We start from the raw sequence: 13,605 nt of genomic DNA on the forward strand, positions 1-13,605 counted from the left end.
GTTGAATCTGTTTGGGGATCTTTGAACCTCCTAGATGTGAAGATCCATGTCTCTCCCTATACCTGGGAAGTTTTCCATTATTATTTCATTCAACAGGTTTTCCCTACCTTCCCCTTTCTCCTCCCCTTCAGGAACACCTATGATTGGAACATTTGTGCACATGAAGTTGTCTTCTAGCTCTTGCAGATTTTCTTCATTTTTTAAAAATTCTTTTTTCCTTTTTTTTGTCTGCCAAGATTATTTCAAAAAGACTATCTTCACAATCAGAAATTCTTTCTTCTGCTTGTTCTAGCCTGCTGCTTAAGCTCTAAGTTGTGTTTTTTATTTTTTTATTTTTTTTTATTTTTATTTATTTATTTATTTTTTTAAGTTTTATTTTGTCGATATACGTTGTGGCTGATTATTGCTCCCCATCACCAAAACCTCCCTCCCTTCTCCCTCCCCCCTCCCCCCCAACAATGTCCTTTCTGTTTGCTTGTCGTATCAACTTCAAGTAATTGTGGTTGTTATATCTTCTCCCCCCCCCCCCGGTTTGTGTGTGTGTGTGTGTGTGTGTGTGTGTGTGGGAATTTATATATTAATTTTTAGCTCCCACCAATAAGTGAGAACATGTGGTATTTCTCTTTCTGTGCCTGACTTGTTTCACTTAATATAATTCTCTCGAGGTCCATCCATGTTGCTGCAAATGGCAGTATTTTATTCGTTTTTATAGCTGAGTAGTATTCCATTGTGTAGATGTACCACATTTTCCGTATCCACTCATCCGATGATGGACATTTGGGCTGGTTCCAACTCTTGGCTATTGTAAAGAGTGCTGCGATGAACACTGGGGAACAGGTATACCTTCGACTTGATGATTTCCATTCCTCTGGGTATATTCCCAACAGTGGGATAGCTGGGTCGTATGGTAGATCTATCTGCAATTGTTTGAGGAACCTCCATACCATTTTCCATAGAGGCTGCACCATTTTGCAGTCCCACCAACAATGTATGAGAGTTCCTTTCTCTCCGCAACCTCGCCAGCATTTATCGTTCAGAGTCTTTTGGATTTTAGCCATCCTAACTGGGGTTAGATGGTATCTCAATGTGGTTTTGATTTGCATTTCCCGGATGCTGAGTGATGTTGAGCATTTTTTCATATGTCTGTTGGCCATTTGTATATCTTCCTTAGAGAAATGCCTACTTAGCTCTTTTGCCCAGTTTTTAATTGGGTTGCTTGTTTTCTTCTTGCCGATCAAGTGGGATTCATCCCAGGGATGCAAGGTTGGCTCAACATATGCAAATCAATAAATGTGATACACCATATTAATAAACTCAAACACAAGGACCATATGATCATCTCTATAGATGCTGAAAAAGCATTTGATAAAGTTCAGCACTCATTCATGACAAAGTCCCTCTATAAGTTAGGTATAGAGGGAAAGTATCTCAACATAATTAAAGCCATATATGCCAAACCCACTGCCAATATCATCCTGAATGGGGAAAAGCTGAAAGCTTTTCCTTTAAGAACAGGAACTAGACAAGGATGCCCACTCTCACCACTCCTATTCAACATAGTGTTGGAAGTACTAGCCAGAGCAATCAGAGAAGAGAAGGAAATAAAGGGCATCCAGATTGGAAAAGATGAAGTCAAACTGTCCCTGTTTGCAGATGACATGATCCTATATATCGAACAGCCTAAAACCTCTATAAAAAAACTCTTGGAATTGATAAATGATTTCAGCACAGTAGCAGGATACAAAATCAACACGCAAAAATCAGTAGCATTTCTTTTCTCCAATAGTGAACATGCAGAACGAGAAATCAAGAAAGCCTGCCCATTTACAATAGCCACCAAAAAAATAAAATACTTAGGAATTGAGTTAACCAAGGAGGTGAAAAATCTCTATAATGAGAACTACAAACCACTGCTGAGAGAAATTAGAGAGGATACAAGAAGATGGAAAGATATCCCATGCTCTTGGATTGGAAGAATCAACATAGTGAAAATGTCCATACTACCCAAAGTGATATACAAATTCAATGCAATCCCCATCAAAATTCCAAAGACATTTTTCTCAGAAATGGAAAAAACTATCCAGACATTTATATGGAACAATAAAAGACCACACATAGTCAAAGCAATGCTGAGCAAAAAAAATAAAGCTGGAGGCATAACACTACCTGACTTTAAGCTATACTACAAAGCTATAATAACCAAAACAGTATGGTACTGGCATAAAAACAGACACACCGACCAATGGAATAGAATAGAGAATCCAGAAATCAACCCACACACTTACTGCCATCTGATCTTTGACAAAGGCACCAAGCCTATTCACTGGCGAAGGGACTGCCTCTTCAGCAAATGGTGCTGGGATAACTGGATATCCATATGCAGGAGAATGAAACTAGATCCATACCTCTCACCGTATACTAAAATCAACTCAAAATGGATTAAGGATTTAAATATACACCCTGAGACAATAAAACTTCTTAAAGAAAACATAGGAGAAACACTTCAGGAAATAGGACTGGGCACAGACTTCATGAATACGACCCCAAAAGCAAGGGCAACCAAAGGAAAAATAAACAAATGGGATTATATCAAACTAAAAAGCTTCTGCACAGCAAAAGAAACAATTAACAGAGTTAAAAGACAATCAACAGAGTGGGAGAAAATATTTGCAAGATATACATCTGACAAAGGATTAATATCCAGAATATATAAGGAACTCAAACAACTCTAAGTTGTGTTTTTCATTGTGTTGAGTGAATCTTTCAGTTCCATGAGTTCTGCCACACTTTTTAAACTTAATGTTTAGATAAAAAATTATTTTCTTAGCATAGAAATGAAGGAAAACGTTGCAAATTAAATTTATTTTTATTTATTATTATTATTTTTTTGGTCACTGGCCAGAATGGGGATTTGAGCCCTTGACCTTGGTGTTACAACACAGTGCTCTAGCCAACTGAGCTAACTGGCCAGTCCTGCAAATTAAATTTAAAGTCAATTGATAAGGAACAAGTTTAACACCCAAAGATTAACATCCTTAATGCAAAAAGAACTTTAAAAAATGCATTAGAAAAATCTAAGCAGAAATTTGGTGAAGGACATGAGCAGATAAATCACATAACCCAAAGAAACACACGTAGCAAGTAAGTACATTCTAAGATGATGTTGTGGGATGTGGTGGAGGCCTTCAGTCCCCATCTCAGGACCCTGGGTGGCTTGCTCCATTGATCGGCTGGTTGTGGGCAGGGGTGGGACTGAGGCCCTCTGCCCCTATCTCAGTACCCTGGGCGGCTTGCTCCATTTTTCCCCAGTTGTGGGTGGGGGCTGGGCTGAGGCCCACGGCCCACACCTCAGGATCTCAGGCAGCTGGTTCCATTGCTTGCCTGGCTGTGGCTGCTACATTCTTTTTTTTTTTTTTTTTTTGACCAGTAAGGGGACTGTAACCCTTGGCTTGGTGTAGTCTGCACCATGCTCAGCCATTGAGCACACTGGCCATCCCTATATAGGATCTGAACCCACGGCGTCAGCACTATCAGCACCGCACTCTCCTGAGTGAGCCACAGGGCTGGCCCTACATTCTTTTTTAAGGTACAAATCTGTTGTAAATTTCCTCCTTCTTATCCTGGATTTTTTTTTTCCTCATTATCTTGTCTAACTGAGTCTTCTCATATCTCAGTGAGTTTCCTTAAGATTGTTGCTTGGAATTCCTTTTCAATCATTTCAAGGGTTTCCTGCTCCATAGGATCTGGTATTTGAAAATTACCGTATTCCTCTGATTGTGTCCTATTTTCTTGGGGTTTTGTATCTCTAGTATCTCCACATTGATGTCTGGTCATCTGGTAGCACAGGTGCTTCTTCTACCACTCTGGAGTGGGCTTTGAGGAGAGAGATGTCCTCTTCTTTTTCCAGTCTCCACTGCTGACTCTCCTTGTGTCAATGTAGTCAGATGTCTGATGGGCCACCTGCATGGTGGTTGCAGCTACTGGTGTGGTGTCAAGCCACTTTTGTAGCAGCCATGGCTGTGGCAGTGGCTTTGGTGGGCCAACCATGTGAAAGTCTTGTTTTCAGTGTGCTCTCTTGCCTGCTTCCAGGTAAAATGCATGGCTGCCCTCAGCTCCTGCCTAGGACTCTGGGCACTGCTGTCTTGCCTGCTTTCAGGTGGAGGAAGGGCAGGCTTCCCTATTTCTGAGGCTTTTGGACTTAGACTGAGTGTCCAGTTTGCAGCCTTCAAAATCATGTGAACCAATTCCCTTAATAAGTCTCCTTCCATGTTTTTGTACACATATCCTATCAATTTGGTCTCTCTGAAGAACCATGACTAATACATTTGGTAAAGGGGACTTTGAAGATTTGATCAAGTTAAGGAATGAGAGATGAGGAAATTATACTGGATTACCCAGCTGGGTTCAATGTAATCACAGGGTCCTTATACAGGGAAGCTAAAGAGTAATATGAGATGTGATAATGAAACCAGAGGTTGGAGTGATGTGCTTTGAAGATGGAGGAAAGAGCCATAAGCCAAGGAATGCTGGATTCTGGAAAAGGCAAGAAGTGATTTTCCCCTGAAGCCTCCAGAAGGAATGTAGCCCTGCCAACACTGCGATTTTAGAGTTTTCACATCAGAAATATAAAATAATAATTTTGTGTTGTTTTATGTCACAAAGTTCCTTATAGCAGCAACAGGAAACTAATACACTTAGATAAGAAAGTAAATGAATAACAGGCATTTGAATGAATGGGTAAATGAATGAATATACCAATGAATGGAAGGAGCTCTCGATAGAAAGTGGAAAGGCTAACAGTCAGGCCTAACTTAGATGATAACCAGCTGGCTAACTGGGGCCCTATCATTTAAAGTCTCCAGAATTCCTCAGCATAAAAGCTGAGGCTGTGGAGTTAAACTGACTAGGGTTGATATAACTTCTAGGCTACTTCCTGGTTGTGCATCCTCAGGCAATGGCTCACTTCTGTGAGCCTTATGTCCACATCTGAGATGGAGATAGTGACCGTGCCCCCTGTTGTGAGGACTGAATGAGCTATAATCTAGACACATTTGATAGAACTAGGAAAATTGGAAATCGTGCACAGAACTTGAAATCATGCAAATTCCCCAATTAAGAAAAAAAAGTCAAAAACCACACAATGGCAAAGCTGGTAGACTGTAAACCACTAATTACCACATGGTGGGATCATTTCTGCTGCTGAACAGAAACACCAGCTGTCCTTTGAGAGAATTCATGTTGAATTATGCAAGTTATAAATTATACAAGTTACAAATACGACCACGTTCAATGCATGCAAAACAATTAGCGTGGGCCTGGAACACTGAAAGCTATTACTCTACTATTATTATATTAGTTCAGTGATAAAAGCCTCAGAACAAACACCTCCACCACAATGGAAAATGAAACTAACTCCAGCTTTCTCAGGGGCCTAAGCTTTATGTGGGCCTCTGGCTCCCTTCAGAGACATCTTGCAAGTTGGAAAATCTGAGTCAGGTGTGCTAATGATCTCCCATGTTATGAAGCAATATATTTCCCAGCTCTTGCCTGTAACACAGAATCTGGCCCCAGGGAGGTGTTAACCATGTGTACTAGTATCACCATATACATCTTGCATAACCAGTTTTGCTACTATTTGCCATATTTAGAATAACAGAATTTGTGAGATACAGGAGACAGCCTTGGGACTCAGCAACACATGCCCTTCTCTCTGTTGTTGTTTCTTGAATGCCCAGAGCACAAGGCTGTGCTAGTACATTCCAGAAGTTCAATTAATGTTTGCTGAATGTATAAGTGACCTTTACAGGTCATGTAACTCATGCTCCTCTCCTATTTTACAGATTAGAAGCCTGAGGCCAATTAGAGCAATGACTGAAATATACCTTCTGCTTGCAGTATTAATTCATGTTAACAACTGTCTTCTCCCTAGAGCGAAGAGCTAATTTCCCAAAACTAATAAACTGGATTATGGAGAAGAAATAGTTTTAAGACATTTTTTAAAGTGTTCCTGTTTTTCTAAGCAGCTTCAAGTTTCACACATGAATTCCCATGATGATGTTAAGTGTCTACACCACAGATTTGGCTAACAATTGGTGGAGAGATTGGAAGAGAATGATCAAAAGAAAATAAGAATCTGGATGAAAGAGATCCGCAATGAGAAGATTAGAAAAAGCCCAAGAGTGCTGCTGATTTACTTAGTTCTGAGGAAGCCTGGTATTACCTGTGAGGGGGAACAAGTGATTCACGTTTCAGATACATACGACCCTTTTAGGCTGCCCAAATCCATTTAATGCAGAATTCAATCCCATTTTTTACTTAAACCTCAACTTTTTACCAAAGCAGATATAATATCTAGGAAAGACTCAGAGCCAGGAGGACTTCAATCCTTATACTAACTTAGGTGACCACACATCAGAAAAACTGAGCATGCATTCCCTTTGTAAAGACCACCCCCCTCAAGAAGAATCTACCCTTTCCCTACAGACAGATCTTAGTGATTGTTCTACTGTCTTTACGGAGCTAACTTTAATCTCCTCTGACACAGCTTGTTAACTCCTTGCACTGTATTCACTGGAATTTGAGAACAGTTGTCCTCACCTCTGTAAAGCAGCCCTGTGTATGTCTCTACAGGCAAGTATTAGGATACAGCCTTTTTGAGGCTAACTATGCCTAGATTTCTGAACTTGGTATGAGACTTTGACTTTTGTTATCAGATTCCTCCCAATCCTCTTCACAACAAGTTGGGCTGCAGAGCCCTGAACCATGAATTCAGGTGATGTAATGGGAAATTACTTTTATCCGCTGGGTTCCTATGCTTGCTTCCTCAAACCCACTTTTCAGCCAGCAAAAACTTAAGACTGCCCAGTGCTTCCCTCAAATTTCTGCCCATTTCCTTGCCTTTCTTAGCTTTCCACGCACAGTTGCGCAGTGGATGTTGGGTCTCTACCTGTAATTTAAAGTGATTTTCAATAGAAGTCCTAAATTTATCTATACAGAGTGCCACTGCTATTTCTGTTGTATTCCCTTTCCCACCCTTTCAGAGCCTTCTCATCTGTGTGGCCAGCTTGCGCCACACTCAGATTAGATGTCCTGCTTCCTCACCCAGCCACTTTGCTGGTATTAAAGGATTTTTGGATAATGGGTATCAGGACAAGATGACAATGTGTTACCTCTCTGACCACTTATTCTCTTTGGACCTCTTTAGATTCCACATTAGCAGGTGTAGGGCCAGACCCAAGAGCCTAGCACACAAGCCCTGACCTCATCATCCAGCTCTTCCATGTACCCCGAGTCTCACTGTCAAACTTTTTATCTCACCAGGCTATTACTCAGTCACCTGGAGCTTCTTAATCTGTATGAGCCTGCCATGCAGATTCATACCACTGCACCTTTATCTAGGCTGCCCTTCTACCTGAAACGCTCTCCCCTTGTTCTCTTTTCCTCAGGCCACTCATATATTACACCTCTGGCACGTACTCTGCAACTTTTCAGAAAGGATGAGTCACACTCTCCCATATTCCCAGAGAATATTACAGAGACCTCTCTTACAGCCCTGACCACAGAGTACTGCAATGCTTTGTACAGTCTGTTTCACCATAAACTTATTTTTTGCATCTTCCTAAAACCAAATCTATGATCTGTTTCACTGTAGAACTGAAGGAGTTAAATAAACATGTATATAATTCCTCAAAACAGAAGTGACTGGATGGCTCCCTACCTGTTATTTATCTCTGGCTCAGAGAGGACAAAACTAGAGAAATAGGAGGAAATCAACCGGTACCCAGCCAGGAATAAGAAACATGGTGTACCTGATAGACCATTATATTAACAGTATCTTCTTTTTTCTGCTCTGGAGGTCCTTGACTCTGCAATAGATTTCGTACTGTTTCTTCCATCCTGAGAAACAAAAATATGAAAAATTTCTTAAAGAACATTTCCTATTAACATGGGTCTGTTCCAGTTAGTAGAAATCATTCTTCAGTGTATATTTCCCAGGCTGGGAATATCATTTCTCTTTCCTTCATTCCTAATATTAAGAATCTATCACGAAGTCCCTCAAAATCATTCTTCAGGACATTTCTGCCATTCTCTTTCCCGTTACCATTCAGTTTCCCATCCCTGGCCTTAGACATTTGCACCCATGTACACATCTCCCAATATCCCTCCTCACTTCCAATTGCTCCCTTTTAATTTGATACAGTGTCACCACATTAATCTTCCTGAAACACCACTTTGATTTTTTAAAATAAATTGTCAAAGTTAACAATACTATATGAATGCATTCTCTCCATTAATATACTGTCATGTCTTCCCCACGGTGGTCCTTCCATGTCAGCATGCAAAGTCTTACTTTGTTCACCTACTTCTTGGTATGCCACAGCATGAATGCACCATATGGTATTCAACCATTTCCCCCACTGATAAAATTTAAATTACTTCAAAATGCTTCCTCTTTCAGACAATCAACATCCTTACACATACATCCTTGTACACATTTGAGTATTTTTATAGGCTATATTGTAACATATATTATGTATTATAATCTTGTTTTGTTTTAAATACCCACCTTCAACAGCTTCTCATTGCCCAAAAGTAAAGAGTAAAGGACACACGGCCATTGCCATTTCCAGACATTTGCTCATGCTGCCACTACTTCTTGGAATGCCATCTCCCTTTCACCTTCCTATATTCCACCCATCTTTCCAAATCCACCTCAAGTTTCACTTCCTAAAATACCCCCTCATTGATCTCCTGCTTCTTTAAATTCTTAGATCCCCCCATTTTTTTTTCTTTTTCACCCCCTACTTAAAATCATTCGTTCTATCACTTAAAAGACCCCTCACTTTAATGCTCAAATATTTCTCATAGGCACGTCTTGTCTTCTGGAGAAAATGATAACATGTGGTATAGGACCATGTCATCTATTTCTTATAGGTCTCCTTCAATTATGGATAAAGTTGGTACTCAGCAGACGCTGTTATACAAATCCTTTGTTAATTCATTTTACGAACTATAAATAAAGTACTTGGTCTGTGCCAGGTATTAGCCATGTACTTTCAAACTCTGTTTGAATGACCTTGTCCATGAGGATTCAGAGACCAGAACCCTGACAGCAGGATGATGAACTCAGTGCTCTCAACACAGTGCTCTCTTTCCTAGAACTCAAGTTGGTTGTCTTTTCCAGTCCCATCCTAAAGCATGTATTTTAATGACTGTATGATACTAGTTTAACAGAGTTGTGGGTAAAGTATGCTGATCCAGCTTCTCCCTCTTATTACTGGCTTCCAGCATAACAAACTAAAGGGTCTAGAAGGCCTATGAATCCCCTGATGTGGTGACGCCATTACAGTTACCAGGCTAGTGTAGTTCAAAATGCCAACCTTTCTAATATGGCATATAACTACTTAGCAGCAGAGTCAAGAAACCACAGACAAACTCAGAAAATCCAAACCTGGATTACTAATTGGGGAAATCCTGCCTCCACAGAGGATGGCACCAGGACCCCTTCAGGCTTTCCAGAAGATGGTGGGCACTGGGGTATGAGTGCTCAAAGAACAATTCGCGACCACACATTTATACAAGCACCTCTCCAAGCAGCCATCCGGGAGAGCATTCCCTAGATTTTCACAAATCTTGCCTTATTAATGACAATAACTACCTCATGTAATCATCATTATAACATACTTTAAAAATACTGTGATATGTGTTTGGTGGATGAGAAAGCCGAGGCACAGAAAGGTCAGTTGGCTTACTTAGGGATCATAGTCAGTTAGTTAGGATTAAGCCATTTTTACTGACACTAAATACAACAGCCTCTTTCCACTCAGCCTTACTGACATTAAGGGAAATGATTTTAAATGAATTAGTCTTAACTCCTAATTAGGAGTTATCTTAGTGAACATCTTGTGGATGCTGAGTCCAAGAAGGCAAGAAGATTGTTTCTGACCTTAAGATTTACCAGATCTAAGATATGATAGAAGAGAAATACTAAGCTTATGTGAAAAAAAAATAGGTGTGAAGAAATCACAAATTCTGAAATAAGTGATCAATGTCTAATACTTAATTTCATTTTATGTAAACAATCTCTTGAGTGGTAAGGGATTTCCCACGATGTTTGCCAAATCTGTCATAAACAAGGAAAGTGATAATAATGGTTCTAAGACTTGCCCAAGATCACTTGGCTTGTTTATGGCAGGTCAGGGACTAGTCTCTGGGTTTTCTAAACATTAGTCTATTTTTTTCCCACCTTAGCACAGAAGCTGGATGTCTTATTTCTATCCTTATTTCACTCATTTATAAATATCTGCCATAAATGCAGCCAATAGTTAGAACTCAGTTAAAATAAAATCATCTTTTTCTTTTTTTTTAAACTAAGTTAAAACACAATTTCATCTCAGTGCATATCTTGCTGAATTATCTCTTCTGTATAATTAAAAGTTCTACACAAAAATTGATGGATTAAAAAGAAAAACATCTATTCACATTTCCCCCATTCTTCTTGACTTTATACTTTTTATAACAGAAGGAAAAGTGGGGGTGGACAGAAAATTGTTAAAACAATCTCAAGCAGTTCAGGACCCTCAGTAATACTGTAAACACCTTTCTGGCTTTATTTTACAATTTATTAATTGTACCAATTACATTTTCAACTTATAGTTTGGAACAGAGTCACAGGGACTCATCCCAACCCTTGACAAGAAGTCAAGTTGTAGTATCTTTTCACAACCTTTGTGAATCTGGTCACAGAAAAAATTGTTTTGAACCTGTTGAGAATACACCATTATTTACTCCCTGATGACATCTTTTCTAAATTTTCACTTAGCAAACGTCTCTATTTTCCCGAAAACCAAAGACTGTGAAGAACTGTCCACTGTTTGATACCCGATGACATTATGTTTCATTTTATCATTTGGAGAGCTTATATATGAAGATTTACATTACCAGTCAGCACACAGTACAGTTCCACCATCTGTTTCCCAAATATGACTGAACATAAGACAATTCCTTCCTCCAGTTCAGGTTTGGGCAGAATTTTGTTTTTGTTTGTTTGTTTTTAAGTGGCTGGTGCAATTGATGTCTAAACACTAACCTTAATAATGTCTTCTAGTTCTCCACCTCTCTTCCCACCTGAGAATAAATCCTTTCTTTCCCTAATAACTAAAAATATAGAGACCAAAATTATACTTACTGGATGTAATAAGTTCTAATGAACATTAAGTGAACTATTCTCAAAAAGTTAACTCCCAGGCAAGCCAGAGAAAATAAATCAAATACACACACAAACAGAATGTTTCAGGTAACATCCATATAAATGTAGGAATTCTATTTAAAATAGATTTCATTTTTTAAGGTACATGTTATTTAATCAATAAATTCTTACAGTATTTTCTCCACAGGAAAGAAATACCTATGGTTTTTTCTAAATAAGGTAATGAATTTAAATTAGGGGAAAAGGACATTAAATAATAATGCATGAGAAAAGTAACAATTCAAAACCACACAAGAGCAGGAGTAGCCAGACACTGTAACTGAATTCTCTCCCTGTTCTCAGGGGGCCACCTTTGTCATAGACACCCTTTTAAAGTGCAGATCACTAGGGTACACGATTGGGTCTCTCTAGATACCACTGGAGGATCCTTCTGGGAGAAAATGTTAAGAGGTGGTGGTTTCCTGAATTCATGGCAAGAAAACACCTAATCATTCAGAGCTTGGTAATATCAGGGGCCTTCTTTATAATCAGAGACTATGAGTTGGGCCCCGAAGACCCTGACTTATTCAATAATGAAAGTGGTATAGGAAAACATGACTCCAAGGTATATCAGGAGCTGTTTATTCTAAGATGTAAACGACTGTGATCTTTTCCACATCCCTTCTGTTTCCCCCCAAATCTAGCTTTCTATTTTGCCTGATGACACTCTAGGAACTGGTCAGAATATTAGAAGTCAAAAAAGAAAAAATATGTCTATCTTCGGCTATTCAGCTGAGAAAATCTTATTTTTTGACAGAAGTAGCACAAAAGAAACACAGAACAAGAAGCCACTCTCCCCAACTCAAAGTGTGAACTGATGGGGTTCTTTCAACTGAAAGTGGAACCAAGTTATATTTTGTTTTTGAGAAATATTTTAACATCTGTGCTTGCTGATTAATCAAATGACAAGTTAGTAATAAGAGTAGCAATAAAGTTATCCAATACTCTTTCACATTCAGTCAGGTGAGGCCACCAGAGCACATGTCATATTCTTTTATTCACCCTGACTGTGAAGTTTGTGAAGAGCTGCTGCTGTCACTTGCAAATTGCTTTCCCTCATGTTTCATTGTATTTGACTCCTAATCTTCTCACTTTGAGAAAGTGTATGGATTTAAGCCTGGGTCCCAACCAGGACTGAATTTCATTTGAATGACAGGAAGGAAGCGGCTGAGGTTAAATCAGAAAGAAGAGGGAAGGACGGGATTCACTGGCACGCCTCTCCTCCACCTGAGCCTCCTTCCTGTGAAGTCATGACATGACTCCAACGTGGAGAACAGCACCCATCCCTCTACAAGCACATTTCCTATATCTGTTGGGAAAAAATAACTACAATAAAACACTAGCTGTCTCTCATTGGATGACTATGTAGTAGGGCTAAAAAGTTTAACTACACTACAACTTAGATGTTCAGAAGAAATGAAATTCATGCATTCCGGATATAACCAAATTAATCTTTTTCTTGAGCCCTGAATTGCTGACAAGCATCAACTGTTGTCTCAAACTCTAGTTTAGATCCTAACCCTAGCCTAACATGACGGACTTTTAAATGAATTTTTCAAATCTATTCAAAACAGGTATCTGTCACATACAAGATATTTCAAAAAGTTCATGGAAAGGTTCAAACTAGCTTTCAATTCTATTTTTCCATGAACATTTTGAAGTACCCTCATCCAACTGTGCTACATATTTCTGCACTGGAATACTACTCAGCAATCAGGAGTAACTGATGGAAGCGACAACACGGAAGAGTCTCAGTAACTTTACACTGAGTGAAAGAAGCCACACACGAAACGCTAACTACTGTATGGCTTCATTCATATGAAATTCTGGCACAGGCGAAATCAATCTATGATGGGAAATTTAAGAACAGTGGTTGCCTTGGGTGGGTGCAGACACTGGGAAGGGAGATACAGGAACTTCTTGGGATGATGGTCATGTTCTGTATCTCTGTGGAGATTTGGACGGCGCAGGTATATACATTTGGTGGAATTTGTCCAATCTTACATTTAAGATTTATGTATTTCATTGTATGTAAAGTTTATCTTGAAAGAAAAAGTACTGCAGCAAATGTAAAACTATAGTTAATAATATAATAGGGGAAGATGGCTGCAACTTACTTGGAAATGCATCAAATATAGGAGAGATAGATAAAGGATGAATCTGTCGGTGGCTACATATGTGGTAAAGTATATTAAAATGTGAGTTGTGGAATCTAGTTAGCGTGCATATAGTGCTTATTGCAAAGTTCTTTCAAATTTTCTGTATGCTTTAGATTTTTATAATAAATTATTGATGAAGTTCATTTAGGTAGACCATTTATCTTTCTGATAAAAACATTTAGCCTCTCAGTAGAAGAG

At 39.1% G+C, this 13,605-nt stretch overlaps 1 protein-coding gene across 1 annotated transcript in view; it reads right to left on the reverse strand.

The window, feature by feature from the left end:
* Window positions 1-13,605, reverse strand: part of NCKAP5 (NCK associated protein 5) — a 787,163-nt gene that overhangs the window by 256,978 nt on the left and 516,580 nt on the right. The window contains exon 6 of the mRNA XM_063085140.1: window positions 7,809-7,896. Within this exon, the coding sequence (XP_062941210.1) occupies window positions 7,809-7,896 (88 nt within the window). The remainder of the gene's footprint in view (window positions 1-7,808; window positions 7,897-13,605) is intronic.

Source organism: Cynocephalus volans, chromosome 1, assembly GCF_027409185.1.
Source record: "Cynocephalus volans isolate mCynVol1 chromosome 1, mCynVol1.pri, whole genome shotgun sequence".
Taxonomy (NCBI): Eukaryota; Metazoa; Chordata; class Mammalia; order Dermoptera; family Cynocephalidae; genus Cynocephalus; species Cynocephalus volans.